The sequence below is a fragment of the Nelumbo lutea genome, chromosome 1 (genome assembly GCF_056320005.1).
Source record: "Nelumbo lutea isolate HS-2025 chromosome 1, American lotus-T2T, whole genome shotgun sequence".
Taxonomy (NCBI): Eukaryota; Viridiplantae; Streptophyta; class Magnoliopsida; order Proteales; family Nelumbonaceae; genus Nelumbo; species Nelumbo lutea.
Window position 1 is genome coordinate 177,119,735 of NC_142684.1, and position 22,374 is coordinate 177,142,108.

The 22,374-nt window shown below is 37.8% G+C and overlaps 1 protein-coding gene across 3 annotated transcripts; it reads left to right on the top strand.

Moving 5' to 3' along the window:
• Positions 1-1,491: 1,491 nt before the first annotated feature.
• On the top strand, positions 1,492-7,786 carry BRX (DZC (Disease resistance/zinc finger/chromosome condensation-like region) domain containing protein). 3 transcript variants are annotated; one of them, XM_088960958.1, is made up of 7 exons: positions 1,492-2,084; positions 2,480-2,742; positions 3,395-3,562; positions 4,893-5,308; positions 6,067-6,196; positions 6,915-7,285; positions 7,379-7,786. In XM_088960958.1, exons 3-7 carry the CDS (start codon positions 3,461-3,463, stop codon positions 7,455-7,457), a joined length of 1,098 nt encoding a protein of 365 aa, XP_088817084.1. In that variant the 5' UTR covers positions 1,492-2,084; positions 2,480-2,742; positions 3,395-3,460; the 3' UTR covers positions 7,458-7,786. The 3 variants fall into 3 exon arrangements, with proteins under 3 accessions (XP_088817084.1, XP_088817083.1, XP_088817085.1); XM_088960957.1 differs by having other exon boundaries at positions 2,485-2,742; XM_088960959.1 differs by having other exon boundaries at positions 1,696-2,084; positions 2,485-2,742; positions 6,918-7,285.
• The last annotated feature ends 14,588 nt before the right edge of the window (positions 7,787-22,374 follow it).

Genomic DNA, 22,374 nt, shown 5'->3' on the forward strand with positions numbered 1-22,374 from the left:
TATTGGTCCATCAATTCCGTCCAAATTCATTGTCTTATTGGTACATCCAATCCATTCAAATGGATTTTGATTTGAACGGAGTCAAACCCAAAACCGGTCCATTGACACCCCTACCCCCAACACCTGGCAATTTATTGAAACGAAATGCTTATGTAGTGCACTTTAAGCTGAGGTGGAAAGTAACTTTATGGGGTGGTACTTGAAACACCATAAAACATTCAACCAAACAACAAAAGCAATAAATGTTTAAAATAGTATTTTTCAGAAAAATGCTTATTTGAAAAACACCCCATCAATAAACATTCATGGAACCAAACACATAGTCAATCCAAATATGCCATTCAGCCATTAAAAACACAAAACAATGAGTTATTCAGTTCAGCATCTTCAGCCATTATCAATCTCCTCTTATTCATTATAAATGTGTAGAATAAAACAGATCCATTAGTTTGGTGGTGCTAAAGGTCAGGGTTCCCTATCCAACGGCTTAAATCTGATGAAAAGAATAAATGAAAAAACAATCAGATCATTAAGTTCTTGGTCATAGTTGAGGGGCTGGTAAAGAGGTGTTAAAAATGGGAAAGTTTGATAAAAAAGGAGGATTTTGAATTTTTCATTTTGGCAAAATAAAGAAACAAACCATGGAAATTACTTTGGACAATTGGACCTTGACTATGCCTTTCTTGGCTAAGAAGATCTGGGAGAACCTCTTTAGAGAAAGCTTGGCTCCTAAGATCTTGCCACGTGGCATAGCCGTTGATGATAGCTTAGAGAGAGAGAGAGGAAGACTGGAGAGACTAGAGAGAGAAAGATTTGATTTATCTTTTCAAAACACTGATGAGTGATGAATTGTCTCGCCCTTCCATGCTTTGCTTTAACACAGCCCAGGAATAAAGCTATGGGGCGACAACAGTCTCTAAAGTTAAAGCTCTTCCCCATTGCCAAAGCAATTCACCGTCTCAGCCCCCCCTCCCCTCCCCTCCCTCTCTGTCACTGGCTCCATCCGGTAATCTGCCATAAAATTGCTTGCAAGGAGAGCCGTAGGGTGACTGGCAATGGTCAGTGACCAGTAGACCATGTCCCCTTACCGTACTAATCTGACCCGATTAATGCTCTGACCGTGCTTGGTAAGACAAATCCACGTAAGAAACGAGGCCTTTTATAGAATCTTTAGATACTTTGACGGGATTGAAAATCTTCAAATATTCTCACCGGAATTCGGAAAAGGCGTTAATATTTCACCCTTTATTCACAAATTTGCCACACTCAGTCTCAGATCGTCATTAGCGTCTATAAACCCATTCCCTACTCTAGGACTAGGAATGTACCTCGGAAAAACCTCTAGGTCCCCACCAAAGATCTTAGCATGGGTCCTTCTGACAAGCAACACCAGATGGACGGATGCGATTCGATCATGTTGGTCCCAGGCAAAGCAGGTGGGGCCCAACTAAATGATGATAAAGGGAATGTGGACTCGTACACTTACGGCTTACGGTGGGTAGGACTGCTCGGAACTAGGCACTCGGCATCGGGAGCTAGTTTTGTCTTAACGCTGTGGCTGTGTGGCCTGTGTGCGTGCGTGGTGAATCTGGTGATATCAGGTTAATGGTTGGGGAGATCCGTTCCGTTAATTAACGGCAAGATGACGTTATATTGCTGGCACTATAAATAAGAGAGTCGGTGTGAAGTTAAAATGTGTTTCCATCCCCATTTCTCTTCGGAACGTAAAATCTGGAGCTGAGACAGCAAAGCTTCTCCGTCTTCCTACTTCTAAACGATCCACAAATACCCGCCGAAATTTTGCGGTGAAATCGCCGGAATCTCGCCGGTGTTTTTTCTCTGGCTATTCGACCGTTTTTCTTCCATGTTTTGCAGCGATTTCAAATGTAAATCGATTTATCGTCGCTGCAGTGACGCGATTGTGTTCTTTTCCTTGACTTAAAGACCGTTTTTCCTGTTTTGCACTGCTTCTCAAACTGCTGAAAGTAGAACAGAGCCGGAGCTGCATTTTCAGAGGCGAAATGGAATAACGCTTAGTAATTTTAAGTTGTTTGGAGGCTATTCGTGGCCGAAAATAGACGAAGGTAAGAGCTTTTGCTTAAGGCATTTATCTGAGCTTGATTCGTGGTCTGTAGTGTTTAGTTCCTGTGAAATGGCTGGCAAAGGAGTTTTTACTGATTGTATTGGTCGCGATTAATGTCGTTTCTAAAATGTTTCGAACCGGTTTTGTTGATTGTATTGAACTTTCTTTGTTAAAAATGGCTGGCAAAGGAGTTTTTACTTTTTAAAACAGTGGAAGATCGAAGGCCGAAAGCTACTGGAAATCGAAAGTTTTGCCTTTTTTATGATCGTTCAGCCAAACCGATGCCTACTTCGTTTGAGTAGATTCATAGGTTTTGTCACGTCGTTTTCAGTTGGTCCATAGGGTTTCTTTTTCTGTTTCTGTTATAACGCTTTGCTTATCCATTATGTTTGATAGTGTAGAATAACCAAAACAGAGACCGTGAAATGTGAAGAAGAAGACGAAGAGAGACTGAAGTGCCAACTAAAAGAGGTTACGTCTGTGTCCGTTCCTTTCTGCGGGCAAATTCGTCAAACCAATGCCAGTAATGTAGATCAAATCCTCGTCCAAAGAAAAGAAAAGCTGAGAAGAAAAGAAGACCAAGGAGCTGTTCGAGACGACTGAGCTCCAAAACGAAGCTCTCCGTTTCAAAGGAGAAGGAAAAAGCTCGACCGTCGAAGGTAAATAGTCTTTTGTAACAAGCGAAGAATCAAATCAAAACACTAATGATCTTTCCTCTCTTTTTCCAAAGCTTGTTAAATGATTTCAAAAACCCCATGGCTATACAACTCATCGATTTTAGAGAGACTCTGATGTTCACTCACTTTTTAGTTCTTGTAAATCGAAATCTAGGATAAAAAATTTAAATATTAATTATTTTTCTCAAATAATTCCTGCTTTGGCCTAACAAAATCTAATTCTTTATTGTGCCGCTGCTCATTCAGGCGCATTGATATGCTCTCGAGGCTGATGTCTTCGCTGAATCAGAATTCCCAATTTTTGATTGCTTCAATTATTGTCTGAATATTTTATTATCAATTCTTTCTTCCTCTTCTTCCAAAGCTTCTCCGTCTCCTTTATTTTTCTGACTTTTCGACCCATTTACCAACACTACCCCCATAAAATTTCCTAATTACATCAACACTTCAACTAGTAAATGTCTATGGAAGTTCAAGGTATCAAACATTAGGATCATTTTTTATGCCAAATGCCCAAAGCTTCCAAGTTTGAACTTTGAAGAGGACCTACGGAAAAGCTATAGAAGCCACTTGAGGAATAAGATTAATTGGTTATGGACAAAGTAGTAATTTTGTTTGGTTATTTCTGTGCCAGGTGAGAGGGAAAGAGAAAACCTAAGTCCAAGAGGGAACAAAAAGAGGAAGATCGAGTGGGAGAGAGATGTTAACATGTATAGCGTGCTCGAAGCAACTAGACGATGGGGAAGAAAGCGCGCGTGGCACTCCAAGTACGAAAGAAGCCGTCAAAAGTCTGACGGCGCAGGTTCGATTCTCTAATCCCATTCCCATTCCTCTACTCTTTCTCTTTCACTCCATTACTCTACCTCCTCTGCTTTATCAGTCTTTACTTCTCGTAACAACAAAACCACTCTCAGACGAAAGAGCCTGGGGACCATCTTCAAGCTTTACAAAGCGAGTATTTATTTAGTGTGTATTGAGTGCTTTTCCTTATTTTTACACACTTGTTGAGAGAGAGAGAGAGGCAAAGCAAAAGTGCCCACTGCCCATTTTAAATTTGTTTCAGATCCCAGCAAAATCCTTGCATTTCCATTTTTCCACTCCCATTTACAGAGAAATCAAAAGTTCAAAACCATTGTTTTGTTTGGTTGACCCTGATTAGTTCTTTGACCAGTAAGTCATGTTACCCCGAGTCAGTGAACGATCGATGCAATTGGATGCGGCCCCACCACCTCACATTCATCTAGTGTTTTCTTTTACCAAAATGCCCTCGAACCAGATTAGTAATTATTGCATCTATTCCAATTTCATGGCAGGGGAATTGATTCCTAGCTGGTTTTGCGTAATCCCTTGAAGAAACTTTAAAGTCTTCACCGCTTTTCAGAAATGGGTTAAGGATTTTGGATAGGGAGAGCTCTCTTTAGTCTTTATTGTTAAAAATAATCAAGCATACAGGGCTCGGTCTCTTCCCAAACAGGGAAATAGGAAAACTCAATTTGAATAGGTCTGGCTGGCCTCGGTTGGTGCTCCAAATCCATGTTGTGCATGGAGGCCTTATGCCCCTCTCTGGCGCGGCAATGCCACGTGTCCCACATTCATTTACATTTATACAGCAGTACTTAATGCCTGCACTATGATTTACAGGGCACTTACAGCAGACAGGGAATGAGTGATGGTGGACTGGTGGTGTTTTTTTTTTTTCGTAAATTAAAACAAAATCGAGGACTTTGGGGATTGGGGTGTTCTTGTAAATAAGACGTATTAAAAATAGTATATATTCAGTATCAGTATAGGACGATCTGGTGGTGTGGTATCTTGAGAAAAGACAAGACGCATGTTGGGTTGAGGACAGTGGGGGTATTTTTGGTAGGACCCACTCGAGAATTCTTGTCGACACAATGTTGTTCATTTATAAGACAGTCTTTTTACCATGTTTCTTTAGTGCTTATAATCCATCAGCATCACTGCTGTTAGTCGGTCCCACCAGCCAAGTTCTCAATCTCGACTCCCTAAGGTTTCTGGGTCCCACCTAAAAATAGTGGGGGTCAGATTTGATGGAATGATCCTGTGCTTTTGGTTTAAACATGTAGATGTACCGTGTACGACGTAGTCACACCTTCAATACTGTTTTGCAGATTAAGGACATGGCGTTAAAATTTTCCGGCGCCTATCGTCAGTGCAAGCCCTGCACGGGCTCCACCAGCTACAGGAAGGGCCAGCGGCCTTACCCGGACTTCGATACGGCCTCGGAAGGGGTTCAGTACCCGTATCTGCGGACTGGGAGCTCGAGTTCGACGCCCGCATGGGATTTTACCAACAGTAATAATAGGGAGAACCTTGCCATGCAATCAGACTCCAGGTTCAAAGGAATGATGTCAACCGTTGATCGGACCTCTGGAGGACTAGAGTCGGTTTCTGCACGGTCTTGTGACGTGGTACTTGTTGATGAGGATGAGCCCAAGGAATGGATGGCCCAAGTGGAACCCGGAGTCCACATCACCTTTGTTTCTCTCCCCCAGGGTGGCAATGATCTAAAGAGGATCCGGTTCAGGTACAAGGCTTACTGTTACTAGACGTAAATAACAATCCTCTGTACTCCTCATACTGCATGCCTCTGACCAGACCGTCGCAGCCCAGGAGTCGGGATTTTCTGCCAGGAAAAGCGCGAGCGTGCTAAACACGCTTCTTACACTGCTATCCGTTCGCACATCCAGAACATCTTCCTTGTCAATCCGGGGGATGTATTCTCGACGTGCGGCTGGATTCTGTTGTTAGAAGCGTTTGTTAGCACGATATTTGTAACAGTAGATCCCGGCCCGCAGCGCAGTGCGCAGACTTCACTTACTAACCTTCCGGAGGGTTGGATATGGACTTCATTCAATTTCATTTTAGCGGGAGCCTTCACCGATAAATGCTATAGCCCAGTCCCTGTCTAAAAAGTAACTGTCTGTTCCAAGTAGCTCCTCTATGAACAGAACCTGGGGCAATTATCAAAAAAAAAAAAAATCCTGGGGCAATTTGTTTTATTTGAAAGGAACTTGTCAAGAGTCTGGGGTAGCTTGATCTGTTACGTCACGACCCACGAGGGGCAGCGTTGGTACAAGTCCATGGAGTAATGGGTCCTTAGCATTTGATTAGTCAACATCCTTTAAATGAGGCCAAGCCGAGACTGGGTGACGATTTATTATGCGTTTCAGGATCATTTTCCATACCAAAAACTTGAGTTTGTGTAGATGTTAGTCAACAAGACTGGTTTTAATTAGGAAACCCGGTCAAAGGTTTTTAGAGTTAACTGGTTGTATTCTGCAGCCGAGAGATGTTCAATAAATGGCAAGCTCAGAGATGGTGGGGAGAGAACTATGACCGGATCATGGAGCTCTACAATGTTCAGAGATTCAATCGGCAAGCTCTTCCTACTCCTCCTAGGTCTGAGGATGAGGTATGCCATCATATCTTTTAACTTTTTTGACTATGAATTCCAATTGAATGGGTTACTTCACAAACAAACCTGATATCTTAGGATGGTGCTGGGACCAAGAATATAGTGAAAATAAGTTTCAGTGGGTGTAAAAGAATAGCAGAGGAGAAATTGAATCTACACCCTACGGTTGACAAAATCTTGGGATTCTGCTCTACCATGAAATGAAGCCTATAAAAGATGCCTAGCTGTGCATGTAGTGTACATGTGAAGCAGGGTCTTTTTCCCTTTACTATGGGGATGGGACAATACGTATGGGGTTTTTTCTCTTGAACCATGCAATCAAGAGATGGGTCCTTATTTGTCTAGAACTGTAATTGCAGTGCACAAGCACCTCTGATTTTCTTCAACTTGCGTCCATTTGGGGTAAAGCGCCACACAGAAGTCCATGTATCGAGCTTTTGGGCTTTATTTACATACCAAGACTAGTAAATGCACAGCTTGGTTGTCTCTTATCCAGTTGTCTGTTAGATTGCACTCTTTTTTTTTTTCTCTAGTTGACACTTGACACTACCCACTTGTCAAGGGTAATGGTCTATTCTACTACATGCTCTTGCCTAGTTTTGGTCAAAGATCATAAATTTGAAAAAAGAAAACATTGGATAGTATTAGATTGATTTATTGGCTTAGCATGATAAGCTCATTGAATGTTCACTATGCCGTGTTTACTTTTTAACAGCAGAGAGATTCGTCTTACTCAAGAATGGGATCCGCAAGGGAAAGCCCCATCACTCCATTAAGCAAAGATAGGACACCAAGGAACTTTTATAGGCCATCTGGCAACAAAGGGTACTTCCCTTCAGACTCACTAGACCACAGTGGCCAACACTATGGCGCTGGGCCAAGTACCTACGTCTCAGGCTTAAGGGGTGAAACTTCTTCGGTGGATGCTTCACGGACTACAACCTCATCCAGAGACGAAGCCTCTGTTTCTATTAGCAATGCCAGTGATCAGGAGATAGAGTGGGTCGAGCAAGATGAGCCTGGAGTCTACATTACCATCAGACAATTGCCAGACGGCACCAGGGAGCTCCGGCGCGTCAGGTTCAGGTATAGAATCTTCATCCTGCATTGTTCAATATGATTCCTTTAACCTTGACCTTTGATTTGTTACTGATTAATAATCCTAAATGTGATATGCAGCCGTGAAAGGTTTGGGGAGGTGCACGCAAAAATGTGGTGGGAAGAGAATAGGGAAAGAATACAAGCCCAATACCTCTAAGTAATATCACATAAAACAAACTGCATTAATATTAGATGGAAGAATTGCAATACGGTTACCTACAATATATTTATCTTGCTCGATTGATCCACCATTCCTTCGAAGCTTAACAGAATGAGATTTCTTTGTTTTACCATTGCTGTTTTTGCTACCACCATTTTGTAAAATTTTTGGGTCTTGCTCTATTTGTGAGTTACGGCCTTGTGGTAGATGAGTTAGGTTGCTCTCTTGTTTGTCGAAGAGGTCTATCTCTCTAATTATACAATCAGAGTTTGTACTTTGTAACACACCTTTACAGAATGAGAAATGGATTAGATTCATTGATGGTGTAAGGATGTTATGATCATAGCCTAGAGTCCAGCTTAACGGCAGGCAAATTGCAGTGCAAGAATCACATGGTTTCTTATCTCTGCTCAGAAAAGTGCTCTATAAAATCTGGTCTCACCAGAAAGACATTCAAAGGGTTCTTCTTAATTTTGTTGTAGTATCCCAGCAAGCATGAATGAAACAAGAGGGAAAGGAAGCAGTCCTTGAAGAAATCAAGTGATCGGCATGTAGCTTCAAGTTCACAGTTGTGAAGGGTTAGGAAGATGTGGTCACCCATGTTCTCTTGTTAACACTAAACAAAAGCAGGTAGAAGGAGCTATCTGAATAACATAATCTGGTGTTTATCATTCATTGCTGTCAAGCCCACAAAAACATGCTTGCTTAGGAAGAGTAACATCCAATAAAAATATATTCAATTAGGCCCCAGTCATACATTATACGATTGCCATGGTTTGAGTTTTGTTGTATATGATTCATACTTGGTCCATATCAAGATTTAGGACTATCTGATTCAGGCATGGCGAAAGGATGCTAGCTGTAAGGCATTGAAAAAGAAAAGGGAAAAAATAGTTATAAGAGAGAGCACTGAAGTAGTAGAAAGCCAGAAAGGTAATTACTTATTAGCACAAATAAATCAGAAGAAAGTCTGGATTCAAATCTTGAGTGAAAAAAAAAAAAAAAAAATATATATATATATATATATATATATATATATATATTGGGTACAAAAACAGTTCTGGACTTGACATTTGACATTATCTTCATGTCACAAACTAATTGACTTCCTCATGATGGGGGACCAGGTGGAATTTAGGAAGAAAGTACCTTAGTAGGACTCTAAAATCGGGCTCTCCGTCTCCCCTTGCTTGTATTAAGGCCCTTTTTAAAGGGGCTTTCTATGTTATTGTAAAGGCCTTTTCCAAAGGAGGATTTTATTGGATGGATAGCAATTGAAGTGGCGTTATCTCCAAGGTCTAGGCGACATATATATAAACTGGGAGACCGACCGGAGAGTCTCCAGATTGCAGGGGTCTCCATGACAATGCTGACAAAAGGGTGCACATGTGTGATGAAGACCTAAGCAGAATCTTCTCAGTCAGGTACTCAGGTCTTCTTTTTATGCTTGGTGGGGAGAGTACAGTCTAGGGGTGATCATTTCACCCTGGCCCGGAAATTTCGGACTTGGGCCTCAGTTTTGTGTTCACAGGCTTGGGTCCATATTAGGCCCGCAAATTTTAGGGCTGGGTTTGGGCTTAATACTTCAAGCCCAGCTCGGGTCGTATGTATATGTATACAGGTTATTTTATATTATATTATATTTGTTATATATAAATATTATAACATGACATGTATAATTTATATTATATATAATATTTTATATTATATAATGTACAAAATAAGTTAATATATATGTTATGTTATTTAATATAAAATATTATAGATATGTAATATTTTATGTATGAGTCACATTGGCTCAGAATTAGGTCCATGTAGACCTGAGTTAGGGCTTATGTTTCAGGCCGGAACCCCGGGCCAAGCTGGGTTTGGACCTAAACATAAGTATAAAGCCCGGCCCATGATCACCCCTAGTACAATCTGTGACGGTCTGACACAGGCTTAGCCTTGCCTATGCTTGGCAGGCTTACGTTAGGGACATGACCGTCATTTTCGCCTATAAGATTTTTGGGAGAACTGATGTCATCTTCAGGCAAGCCACCAAAAGCTTAACGTACTCTTTGAGGAGGGGGTGTTCGACCTCCTTGGGTGCCTAGCCTTGGCACTCCTAGACCTTCATCCCCTTGCGGGGCGGCCCTAGTTAACGGCTAGCATGGCTACCGGGGTTCCTCATGGGCGCACACTTGCTCATGGGGACAGTGTTGGACCGGCACTGCACTACCGATACTCAAGGGAGGCTTGGCATGTGGGCCTGGCTCAAGCATGACCCTTCACCACGCCAGCCCCTTGCCCAAGCTGAGTGATCTATCCCGTTGCTTCTAGTGCACGGGTGTGTTCTGGCCCAAGCGGTTGCCTATCATCATGGCACACAGGTGCCTGTCATCATCGGCATATAGGAGACCCATCACATCGGTGTCAAGTCACCTCATCGGCGCATGGTCGCCTTGCATTATGGTTGTCCCCCTTTACCACGTAAGCGGCGCCTCCCATGGACCAGTCTGAGCCAGGAGAGTGCCTTGGCCATTGGACTTGAGGTCATGATCTAGTGCTACTGACTTTGGTGGAGCCATTCCTTCGGGCAACTCCTAGCCTCTATGCATATAAAGGCTTGTCCTGCCCTGCCTTGGTGAAGACGCCGCACGGGTTTCTTCTGCCCCGTGACATACAATCGTCATATCATTCTATTGTATATTATCCCCAATATTATATGTTATCATATTTTTTGTTTTTTTTTTTTTTTTTCATTTGGGTATTCTTGCTTGATTAGATCCTACAGGAGTAATATAATTAGGGAATGCAGGCTCCTTATGCAGTCTCATGCAGAATCAATTTCGCAATTCTTGCTTCGTTGGTAGGACTTGAATGTATGATTACACTATCAGGACGTTGGGGGAAAAAATAAAAGTAATATGGAGCAGCTGTGGATCTTTGGTTACTTCATGATCTTCCCTTTAACATTAGAGGAATTGATTCATTCCATGTAATTAATAGGTTCCATTCATTGTGTTTGGTATATTTGGAAAGATTAATACACTCTGGTATTATGTTTCTTTTTGTTTCTGGAATAATATATTGTAATCTTGGTCGTCTTCTTGTCTTACAAGTGGAACGCTTGTTTATTTCTTATAGAGGAACTTATAGGACTGACATTTAGTTTCATTTTGTTTGTTATAGAGGCTGGCCTGCCACAATTTGCTCTTGATTAAAGCAATGTATATCTCGAACATCCTAATAATTGAGTCATAACAAAAAGTATATTCATTTCTTTTGGAGGAAGGGGTGATACAGAAACAGAAGCAAGGAAAGCATCCATGGAGAAACGAATCAGTTTTCCAATTTATGCATCAATTTCATAATTTTCTGGTGATACGAATCTCATAATTTATGAGTTTTCTAAATTTATTTTGTATTTGTAGGTGTCTTAAGAATAGGATTTAAAGTTTTTGAATATACTGCTATTTAGAAATTATTATTTATTTCTCATGATAACTTTTGAAATTATTTTATGGTAAAATTGTGATTCAAAAGTTGTTCTAGGAGTTAAGAGTCCTTATTTTATTTTAAGTGTCTCCATGTGTTATCTTTGGAGTAGTTCTGGATTAGTTTCCTAGTCCAATTTTGCAGAAAGTAAACAGACTTTCAAGATCCTATGTTGAGTTTATAAATAGTTATTGTAATTGCTCTTTGGAACAAGCTAATTTGATGCAATAAAGTTTGAGTTATTTTTCTCTTGACTGTACCATAACAGCACGAGTTTGTTTTTTTTCCTAATATCTTGCTCATTCTTTGGTGGATAACGCTTGCTCATCCTAGATCTTCATCTTTGATCACTCAAAGATCCCTGTGAAGGAACTGTTCAACCTACAAGCTTAAGTTATTAAGTGAGGTCTAAAGTGAGGAGCTTTTTAATCTCTAATACATCTCAAACAAAAGCCTATCATGCTTGAAGCATGTGACAATATTTACCCATACCTTGTGCTCAATTTAATTAAGGGTAAAATATAAAAACCTTTCCTAAAGTTTCTAACAATCATAAAAACCTCTCCTATAATTTTATTTTAACAAATATTTTCCCTAAACTTTTGAAAACCTCGACAAAAACCTCCCTTCCGTCACTGACCTAAATGGAAAACGTTAAATTGATGTGTTAGATATTTTTTCCAAATACACATTCTATTCTTTTGTAAATTATTTTACATACAAAATTATTGAAATAACCCTATTTTAATGAAATTCCCAAATTCACCTTCACCTATGTATGTCACATAGGGAGGAAAATAAAAAAGGAAGAGAAAATTTCACAACCAAGAGTTTGTGATTCTTTTGTTGTAAATTGAGATCACTTAAACTTTGAAGAGAAGTTTTGAGGTGTTAGATCATTGCCTTGGGTGAGAATCTATAACCAGCAAAGTTGAATAGTGCCCCTTGATCACACTGATCAAATCTTGACAGTTGATTTTTCAACAATCATCTTCACACCAGAAGTCAAAGTTGCCCTATGAAGATCATGCGGCTACGAGCAAAGTGCACCTCTAAAGTGTCTTATTGCACCCACACATGTACACGCATATTGCACAGTAGAAAACCTCCTTAATCTTCTCTTATATTTCTAAGGAGTATAAATAAGCTCATATTTAAAAACTCAAAACAAATTTAATAATTTTTCGATGTGAGACAAATTGAAAACTGATTTTATTAAAAGAAAAAAACTATTTTTCAAAATATATGTAGAGGTATATTTTTCATGTAATTGATCAATTAAAATCCAACATCTTTGGTGTAAAACTTTCTTACTTGATGATCTTTTGAATATAGATGGGGTAGATTGTGGTATGGTAAAACAACCTTTTGGCTTAGCTTTGATTGATTGGTTGAGTAGTGGAGATAGCTTCAGAAGTGCGGTGAAGTGACTGTTTTCTTAGTTCTGTGATGAAATTAGGTAGCTTTCTGGTAAAATGGTGTTGTTTGTTGATAATAGTTAGAGTTTTTGATAAAAAAAGCCACCGACTCCATCACATTTTCTGATGAAATCATGTATCTCCTTGTTTAGTACACATGTCAAGAAGACACAACCAGGGGATTTGGCCTGACAGAGTAAGAGCCATTCTTTTTAACTTCCTTTTCGCCTTGACTGAAGGAACATATACCTTGAAATCAATGTCTAGAAAATTTCTGGCGAGGGAGTGAGCTAGTCTTTCCATAGTCTCCTAACCAGTAACCCTGGAAACCCGAACAACCCACCATTGAGGACCCAAGAGAGCGAGGTTGTCGAGGTTGTGAGCTCTTCAGTCCAAGAAGCGTACCTCTTCTCGGGCTTCTTCTTCAATAGCCCTCCTTGATCTCCTCTCCAATCGACGGATTTGCTCTATCTCTGCTCATTCCTCAACTATCCACCATTACTGGACTCAAGATTTGCAAATACCATAGCACAGCATTTTATTCTCTGAATGCGAACGGAGGGAGGGGAAAGAACACCACGGAGCGAAAGGGCTCCATAGCAGAAGCCCTTTTTTCATCTTCAATTGTCAAAGAGTTGTACGAAAGCTTAAAAAAGAGATGTACTGGATAGGCTTGGGAGGAGGCAATCTCCATGCGGAACTATGGAGAGCCTGTGCAGGACCTATTGTTGTTTGTCGATGTTCCTCGAGTGGACAAATTTTCTCTTTCATTAGTTAGGGGTAATTTTGTAAATTTATACGTTTTTTCTGTCTGAGTAAGTTGTCACAGGTGATGTTTTTATTGAATTTTTTAAAAGTTGAGATGATGTATTTGTTAAAATGAAACTATATAGGAGAAGTTTTTATGATCGTCAAAAATTTTAAAAATGATTTTTTTGTTTTTTAATTTTACCCTTAAATTATTTATAATAGGGCCAAGGAAGAGTGAACATTAGACTTTTGGTCAAATAGGCTCTGATTCGATGTGAAGAAACCATTTAACCTAATAGGTGAAGTCATCGATTGGTTTTTATTTGGTAACAACCCTCATTCAATGACCACCAAATTTGAAAATTTTAGAACCATTATCATATCTTATATTAGGGAGTTTATGTATTCCTTTCACCTCATGTAAAATTAATACAATTAACAACAACAACCAAGATGTTAAATTTAGAAATCTCATCCATTTGGAACCCTTGGTATATATGTGATGATTTTTTTTTATTTTTTTTATGAAGTGTCAGAATTTCGGGCGATCTCTGATCTTTTTTCTTTATTTTTATTTAAGATACACCTGTTCCAGGTGAAGTGAACAACCTTTTTAAAAATTCAAACACGGGTTGGCCTCTTGTTTCCTGCTAGCTGCTAGCATTATATAACCAATCAGTATAGTTAAAAAATTATATTCCCACACTACATGGGCTTTTTGGTGTTTTGCATTGATCTCCTCTTAGGTAGGACCCATCACATGATGAGTTCTGATCTTCTGAACATCCAACACGTGGTAAATTTGAAAGACCACAGACTTCAACATATTCCTGCCAAATGTGCTATACCCTAGCCTAGATATATCATCCCTTTTCCAAGCATAAATTGTTAGTCATCTTTCCAAACTCATTTTGAGCTAACCAGAGAGAGAGAGAGAGACAGCAAAACCCCATTCGGTGAATCCAATTCTCTCGTACTTGAAAACCGAATAAGCTTTCGTTGTCTATTGTTGAAGTGGTGCTTGTGGTACTGATATCGTCATCATCATCAATCGATCATCATTATCCGTTCAACGTCCACCTTTCATTTGGGAAAAGCTTGAAGCATTACAGTTGTTTGTGATTTTCCAAGGCCTAAAGCTCTAAGGAGCTTCCATGAATGAATAAAATGAGAGAGAGAGAGACTCATCAGACAAGTTTCCAGTGTGAAACATTGGTACGTTGCACTGTCTCCTCCTTGTCCACAGAAAGGTCTACGTCGCACTGAATACTCTTGTTCACGTAAATATATGGGATGTGATCAAATAGAATAGAACAATGGCAGCAGGCCCCCAGGCTCCAGCAGCACTGTCACAAGAAATGAGAGAGAGAAAGAAAGATGTTACATCCACAGAACAGAACAGAACAGAACCCAGGTCTTTGGGTTTCGTAAAAATATTGGAAGCTTCCTCAACATTTTGTTTTCCCCTGTCCATACAGGTACAACTGTTAAATTCCTGGGTTTTGAATGCTCAACAATTCAATCTTATATATCTTTGATTCTTTATTCCTTCTTTCTCTGTCGTTTGGTGTCCTGGGCTTAAGACTGAGAGCCCAGAACCCAGCAGGGACGCTGCCTCTATCTCCTCCCTTCGGCTTCACATCTATATTTTAACCTTAATTTTTATTTCCGGCCTCTGGGTGCGTGATGATTTCTTTTTGATTTTTTTTTTTTGTTATTTATAATATTTTAATGATGAAATTCAGGACAAAATAACTGACACTACAATGAAATTTTGAAATTTCTGCTCCAATTTGGTCCCCACCATGTCTTAAACAATTGTCAATTTTTTGCATGGATTTAATAAACAACTGACAACCGACATCCACATGTTGGGTCATGACAAGATCCTGATGCAATTTATTTCTTGATCATTTTTTTTTTAATTACAGATTGTAAATTTCTTGCAGTTGATATTTTTCTATGCGAAAATATTATCATACAAATGCATGGATGGGGGCCCAGAAGGGCGGCGCCTGCTCCCTTTTCAATACTCAATCCATGAGAGGAAATTGGGCCCAAAGCCCAATATTGTATCCAAGGTTCTTTTATACTTTGTTCAATCATCTTTAGAGCCTCCATTTGAAACACAAACCAAGGAGAACCGAGAAAGACAAAGCAGAGAGATCACACATGGTACCAAACAGTCCATGTTACCGAAGACCCGACATGAGCATGATATAACCCTTGCCAGTTGCTTCCTGAGCAGAGAAGCAGCATTTACAGAAAGGATCTTCTTTTAGCTTGGTACCTCTTGAATAAAAGATTTTTAATTTTGAGGGGTAAAATTTGGATTCACGGGGGGTTCTGATTCATCAAAGATATTGCCTTGTACTATGTATTATTGCAGGATTCCTCTTATGATTTTTCATATTTTTCTCTGAACAAACAAAAAGAAAAAAAAAAAAAAAAGTTCACATGTGAGTTTAAGCATTTATTTCATTTTTTCGTGCTTTTGTTTCTCATCCTATTCCTTTTTTCCTAGTACATGACCAATAACCACTGTACACTTCTCCTTGCTTTCAATTACTAAGACCCCTCCTACTTTCTCCATTCCAGTACAAATTAAAGCTTTTTTTCCTTTCTAAAAATTCTCTCCAATCTTTCTTGCTTTCCTATTCACTCCAAAAACCTTTCTTCTCATGTTGGATTTTTTATTTCTACTTTTACTTTTTGTTATTCATGCCTCGCTATGAACCCATGCTGATGCACCGGCTCTCTTGATAGTATATAAATTAAAGCAAAGAACTCCAAAAGAGAGATCCTCCTTCAAATACATGGCTAGTCTCTCACTTAAGAAAAAGATAGATAAATTTGTATAAAGTGCAGTTGGTTACACCTAGTTAGAACTGCAACTTGGGTTGGGTTGACAATCGGGTTATGGTTAGGGTTGCCTTTTGCCAACCTGACTTCACCTTGGGTTACGTTAGGGTTGACCCCTTGGGCAACCCGAACCAAACACCATTATTGCTATTGTACATATGTATTATAGGCATGCTTCATATCATGTTCATTTGTTTCAACTCTTAAGCCCAACCCTAATGACAACCTGTCATTATTATTTTCATTCCATAATTTTATGTTTTATTATTGCTGATTTCATGATTTTCATTTTTCTCCAATAGGAGATGTATTATAATTAATATTAGACTTTAATCATTTGAAACATTTACTTTTTTCACTTTTGAACTAATGATAAATAAAAATGCCAAATAAGCAAATTCCAATAAAAATTATAGTTTTCATAAAAGTTCAGTTTAGGTCACTTAGTCAGTGATTACGATAATTTGAAAGATTTTAAGGCGATGGGAGAAAGGTTGGATTGGGCCCAACTCAGCCCAACCCAACCCAACCCGAAGTCTGGATTGGGTTAGGGTTGAGAGAATTGAGGTTGGGTTAGGGTTAAGATTGGAGGTTCAGAACCTTAGGTTGGGCTAGGATTGACTTCAACTTGGTGTAATTTGTGCTCCTAGTCTCACTCTGTCTCTCAAATCATTTGTTTTGTAATTCAACCTATAAAGTTTGTTCATATTATTTAATAACAGGACAAATTTAATTCTAGTTAGAGCTGTCAACGGACTCCGAAAGTCTGATATAGATCTGATTAAATTCTAGTTAGAACTGTCAACTAGCGGGCCCCGTGCGATCCACGGGAAAAATATGTTAGGGTTTATAAGGCTTAAAACTTATTTCTCTATGGGGCTACAAAACCCAGGATATGGATGCAATTTTCTCCATCTCTATCGAGTACTCAGCCTCCCCAATCAAGCGTGGATGGGGATGGAGACTGCCTTAGTGGGGCAAGGTGGAGATGGGATTAATAGTGATACCTTATCCAATCCTTGAACACTCCTAATTTCAGCTAAATTAATAGTCTAATATCTAATAAATAATAATAGTTTGATATCTAATAATTATTAAAATTTTATAATAAAAATACACAATTATTGAAAATAAATTTATAATGAAAATACAATAGATCTCTAAAAAATATACACTAATTACAAATATATAATAAATATGAAAAATATCAAATTAGTCATATATATATTGATTATGTGGAATTAAAAAAATAAAAAATTTAAAAAAAAGAAAATTAGGAAGGAGGGCTTGGAGCAAGGAGAGGCATGGTTATATGGACCGTCTTACTATATATATATATAGGTAGGTAGGATAAGATTATATTATAATTTATATAAAAATATAAATTGCTTTTTATGTGTAATTAAAAAATAATTATTTTAAGATTTTCTTGTTTTAATGATAATAAAGCATATCATATCAAATCCAAATTTTGATATTTCGTATCAGATTTGAAGTTTCAACAATTGGATTGGATTCGGATGTACCTGAATTCGATCCAAATCCAACCCTATTATAGCCGTACCTTTAGCTTCCTAATTTGGACAGAAACCCCATCATAAAGGCTTTCAAGCATGGTTATTGAACTGTTGTTGAACCAGATGGTCAGATTGTTCGGCCCTGAAATTGTGTAGGCAATCGGTTCTGTTTTACCTCAAACCTGATCTTTGGCCAAAACACCACTAAATCAGTCGACAATGCATTAGCCCAGGTGGTCAAAGCATCAACTCGTTCAACAATTTTGGGTCATTTTTTATTTTTATAATTTTTTGTTAGAATGACCCATCTGTTCAAACCAAATAGTCAAACCATCAACCTGAAAACTAGTGGCCAAAACAGTTCCGGTTCTTAGTCATTTTTTAAAATATTGCTTTCAAAGAGATGGTTTCATTTTAGATTTTAAGCCTATCATCTGATCGGTAAATCACAAATCAACCCCAACTTAGGTTGCGTTTGGATAGGATATATAGGAGATTCGTGTCTACTGTTTTTGGGCTTTGGAATTTGGGGTTCTTACTATCAAGCACATTTGGTTATGCCACTGTATATTGAATTCAATGTGGTCAAAGTACGTTTACAGCCTAGGATTACTATTATGAATTGCCGTTATTGTGGTTTAGCAGGGCTTCGAGCAGATAATGAAAGCAACCCATTCAAACAGATTTAGGTTTCATGTTTCATGGCCATATCCTACAATTATGGTGCAAAGAAAAGTAATTAAGCTCATATTCTTTTTATCTAAAAAAACAAAAAACTTATTCGTTAAAAAAAAAAAAACATATCCCATTAACATGCTTTAAATCAAAATCAAAATCAAAATTGTGTAAATGCCGTTTTACCTTGAAGTGTTTAACTAGAGTATGGAGTGTGTCATAGATCTCCACAGACTGCAGATGGGCTCTTTGATAAGAAACTTGTGGACAACCCTGTCTACTTCTATGTTCCATCCAACTACAACAAGTAGAAGGCTTCTTAATGCCCTTGTCGTTCACCAATCTCCTCACTATCTGTAACATACTTCTACTTACCTGCAAAAGCAGAAATGTCAATAACAAATTACAAAAACTTAATCAGGATCTCACGATGAAAGTTAGTCTTCTCTCACTTTAATTGCCAATTCAACATTTCAATCGGTTCCACAAACAATAAGTAATGCACCCTAAATTATTGAATTTGGTGAGATAACAGCATCAGCTAGCTTGCTCCTTTATCAATTTCATTCAAAACTAAACAAGCATTTTCTATACTTCCATATTTAATACAGTTCAATAAGAGTTAGTCCATGCTGTTCCAACCCACATAGAAATAAGCTTCTCATCCAAGCTCTAGAGCCCTCTGCCAGCACAAGCTTGTGCGACATTCACCATTGTTATGATCATTTGGTTCCACCGACTTTGATTGCTTATAATAGAACAGTTGGATTGCCTCTCTAGCATTCCACGTTGAACATATCCAAGTGATCATAGCATGCCAAAAAACCAGGCTTCTAGAGCATCATGTCAAGTAAGAGTGGATTTGAGTCAAGCTGAGCAGAATATCTGCCCATAGCAAGCTCTGCTGGTTAATAGACTGTCAGACTTGAGTTATAAACTTGAGCTTGAATTTGGCTCTAGACAAAAGCTTGAAAGTTTGAGCTTGATTCAAGCTAGAAATTTGAGCTCAAATTTGGCTCGAGACAAAAACTTGGAAGTTTGAGTTTGATTCGAGTTAGAAACTTGATCTCAAATTTGGCTCGAGACAAAAGCTTGGAAGTTTGAGCTTGGCTCAGCTCGAGCTTGATTGTGAGTTAAATTTTTATAAAAGTAAAAAATATATATAAATTGTTTTTCATTTATACATATATATGTAAAAGCTCGATTAAGCTTGCAAGCCTCACAAGTTGAGTTTTGTTAGGCTCAAACTTGGCTCAATCTCCTTGAAGCCAAACCATCCCCCTAGAACATGCAGAGAGAAGTAGGAATAGCCACGAGTTAAGTTCTTCACGTGTTATTCGAACTCGACTTGTAAAAAGCTCGGCTCGGCTCGATTTCAATCGAGTCAAGCTCTCCGCCCCACAGCACTTTCCTGCCGAGCAATAGGAACATCTCCCCATGATAATACTCGTTCTGATAATATCATCACTGAAAAATATTCCCAATACACAGCGGGAATGTGCTGTGGGACATCCCCTTGTAGGGCGGAGCTGTGATCTCCCTTTCTCATCATCTAAATTTGCTTTTCACAACAAGAAAGGAAAGCCTATTCACACACAACAGGCTAAGTTATACACCAACTTGGGCATTTTAAATCAAAATCCCATTTAACTTGTATGAGATCCAAAATAAAATTTGTGTAAAATGCAACTGGAAATACCCTAATTTTTTGTTCCACTTTTTGGTCCCATATATAGGCCCCACCCATGACAGGGTTAATCTAGTACAATTTCGTTTGCAATAATGCTAAGTAAAGGTAACCAATTAGGTGGTATTCAATCTACGGCCTTTGTGAAGTTTATAAATAGAAGTCAAATATTTTAATGTGGCATTCACCTATTACTAAATACCAAAGTGTATAGTTGTCAATATATATATCAGCAGTGGCCAGTGGATGCATAAGTTATTAGAAAGAAAAAAAAAAACTGACGAACTCAGTATATATCCATTTTAATTTGTTTGGATTCAAATTAAAAGTAAAAAAAAAAAAAAACTTCTAGCAAAAAATAAATGTTTTGAATACCAAACCACACCAATCTGATCTGAATCAAAATAAAAGGGAAAAGGTTTTCTAGATGAAGCAAGCTATTTTTTGTCATGTGGAGGAATACAAACTGACTGTCAACCATGGATGGACCACATGTGCAATCCTGTAAGAAATACACATGACATGATTGATGGTTCCCATCCCATGACATGACCAAAAGGCTGTAGTGAAGATGATCACTCTTCTCTTCGTGTGGGGAATATCGAATATCACAACCACAAACATATACATTCCCCTTTATTTCATGATAAGACCCAAAACAATTATGCCGTCCCACATGTTGTTTTATATTTAGAGACACAAGGGGTGGCAACCGATGGCAACGCGTAGGGTAATCGTGTAAATTCTACTATTTATTTTTCGAATTCGTCTGTATTTTTTTACCTTAAATCGGTTTTAAATTCATCTAAATTTTCAATTCAATTTTTTAAATTCGTCCTGTTCCAAACCCGTCTCAACCGATTTGAAAAATTAATTAATACTTTCTATTGAAAAAAGTTTACTAATGTTAAAGCGTGATTTGAAGCCAAATCAGTTAATGATGGGCCAAAATTATTAGTTAATATTTTAATTTATATTAAATAACGCTATATTTATCATTTACACAAAACAAAAAAAAACTGTTTACAAAATATTCAAGAATATAATATTAAATTGAATCTATCAAATACACTAATTTACATTTATATGAAAAAAAAGAGTTTTAGTTTCAAAAAAATTATAGAAGTTCAAATTTTAATAATGACATAATTATTTCAGTAATTAAAATTTATGAATTTGCATATGCTATATATCTTAGAAAATTTAACAGATTTGATATATTTTAAGTAAAAATTATATATTTTTATAAATTGTAAAATGGTAATTTATTTTATATTTGAGAATTTAATAATTGATTAGCCTTTTTGTTAATGTTAAAAGATAAAAATAATAAAATAGAAAATAATTAATATAGTAATTATTAAGATAAATATAATAAGTTCAAATGTTTTGTGTCTTGGACTCTTAATTAAGATGTTGTTTGATATTTGTATTCATATCCAAGTTCATTATTAAGTAAATAAAAAATGTTCTCCAAAGTTCACTATCAACCAACATTACATAGAACCCTTCCATATAAAAGAGCAAAACAAATATAGTATAAGTCAAAAAATAAATAAAACTAAGTGACATAAGAGAATGGGTAAACAAATAAGTTTTTAATTTCAAAGAGAAAAAAATTAAAAGAAAACAAAAGTTACCCGTCAATAGGTCTTGGACTCTTGTTCATAACTATTAAACCTTAGGGGTAAATGGGTAAACAAATAAACATGAAGGTTGAAGGATTGGAGCTTGACCTAAAAAAGAAAGAAATTCTCTTAATATACTATATATTATAAATTATTTTATACTCTCTCTCTCTCTCTCTCTCTCTCTCTCTCTCTCTCTCTCTCTCTCTCTCTCTCTCTCTATATATATATATATATATATATATATATATATATATATTAGCCGGGTTTATAATCATGAATCAAGAATGGGTACTTGTGTCAAATAAAACTGGGTATTGGCTATTGGATACCCTAAAGACAAAGCCTAAACCCGTCCTAAACCCTATAGGGTTTTAATATGAAATCCCAAACCTTATAGGGTTTTGATAAACGGGTCCTATTCGGGTCGGGAAATGTCAAATACCCAAAAATTCCCATGAAATTGCCATCCCTAAGAGAGAGAGAGATCCATACCGCAGCTCAAAAATTTGTGTTGTGTATTATTTATTGGTTGTTTATAGACCTATTCATAGGTCAAGCCAGGCTGAGTTTGGGCAAACATTTACCTTTATATCATTATAAATACATTCAGGACCGAGTCTGTGGGTCTAAATTCCTATCCAAACCTGATTAAGAAGGAGCTAATCTGGGGTTGGGTTGTGGGATTACCTGGCCCATGAATAGGTCTACTTGTTTGAGACTGCAATTTCTTTAGGGGTGACAAATGAATGGATTGGATTGGATTGAATGTGGGTTTGAGACCAACCCTTCTATCAACTACTTACATCCATTAATAACCCACATTTTTAACATAGATTTGGGTTGAAACCCAACTTAACCCACCTATTTTGAGCCATAAGTATATATTCAAATCTA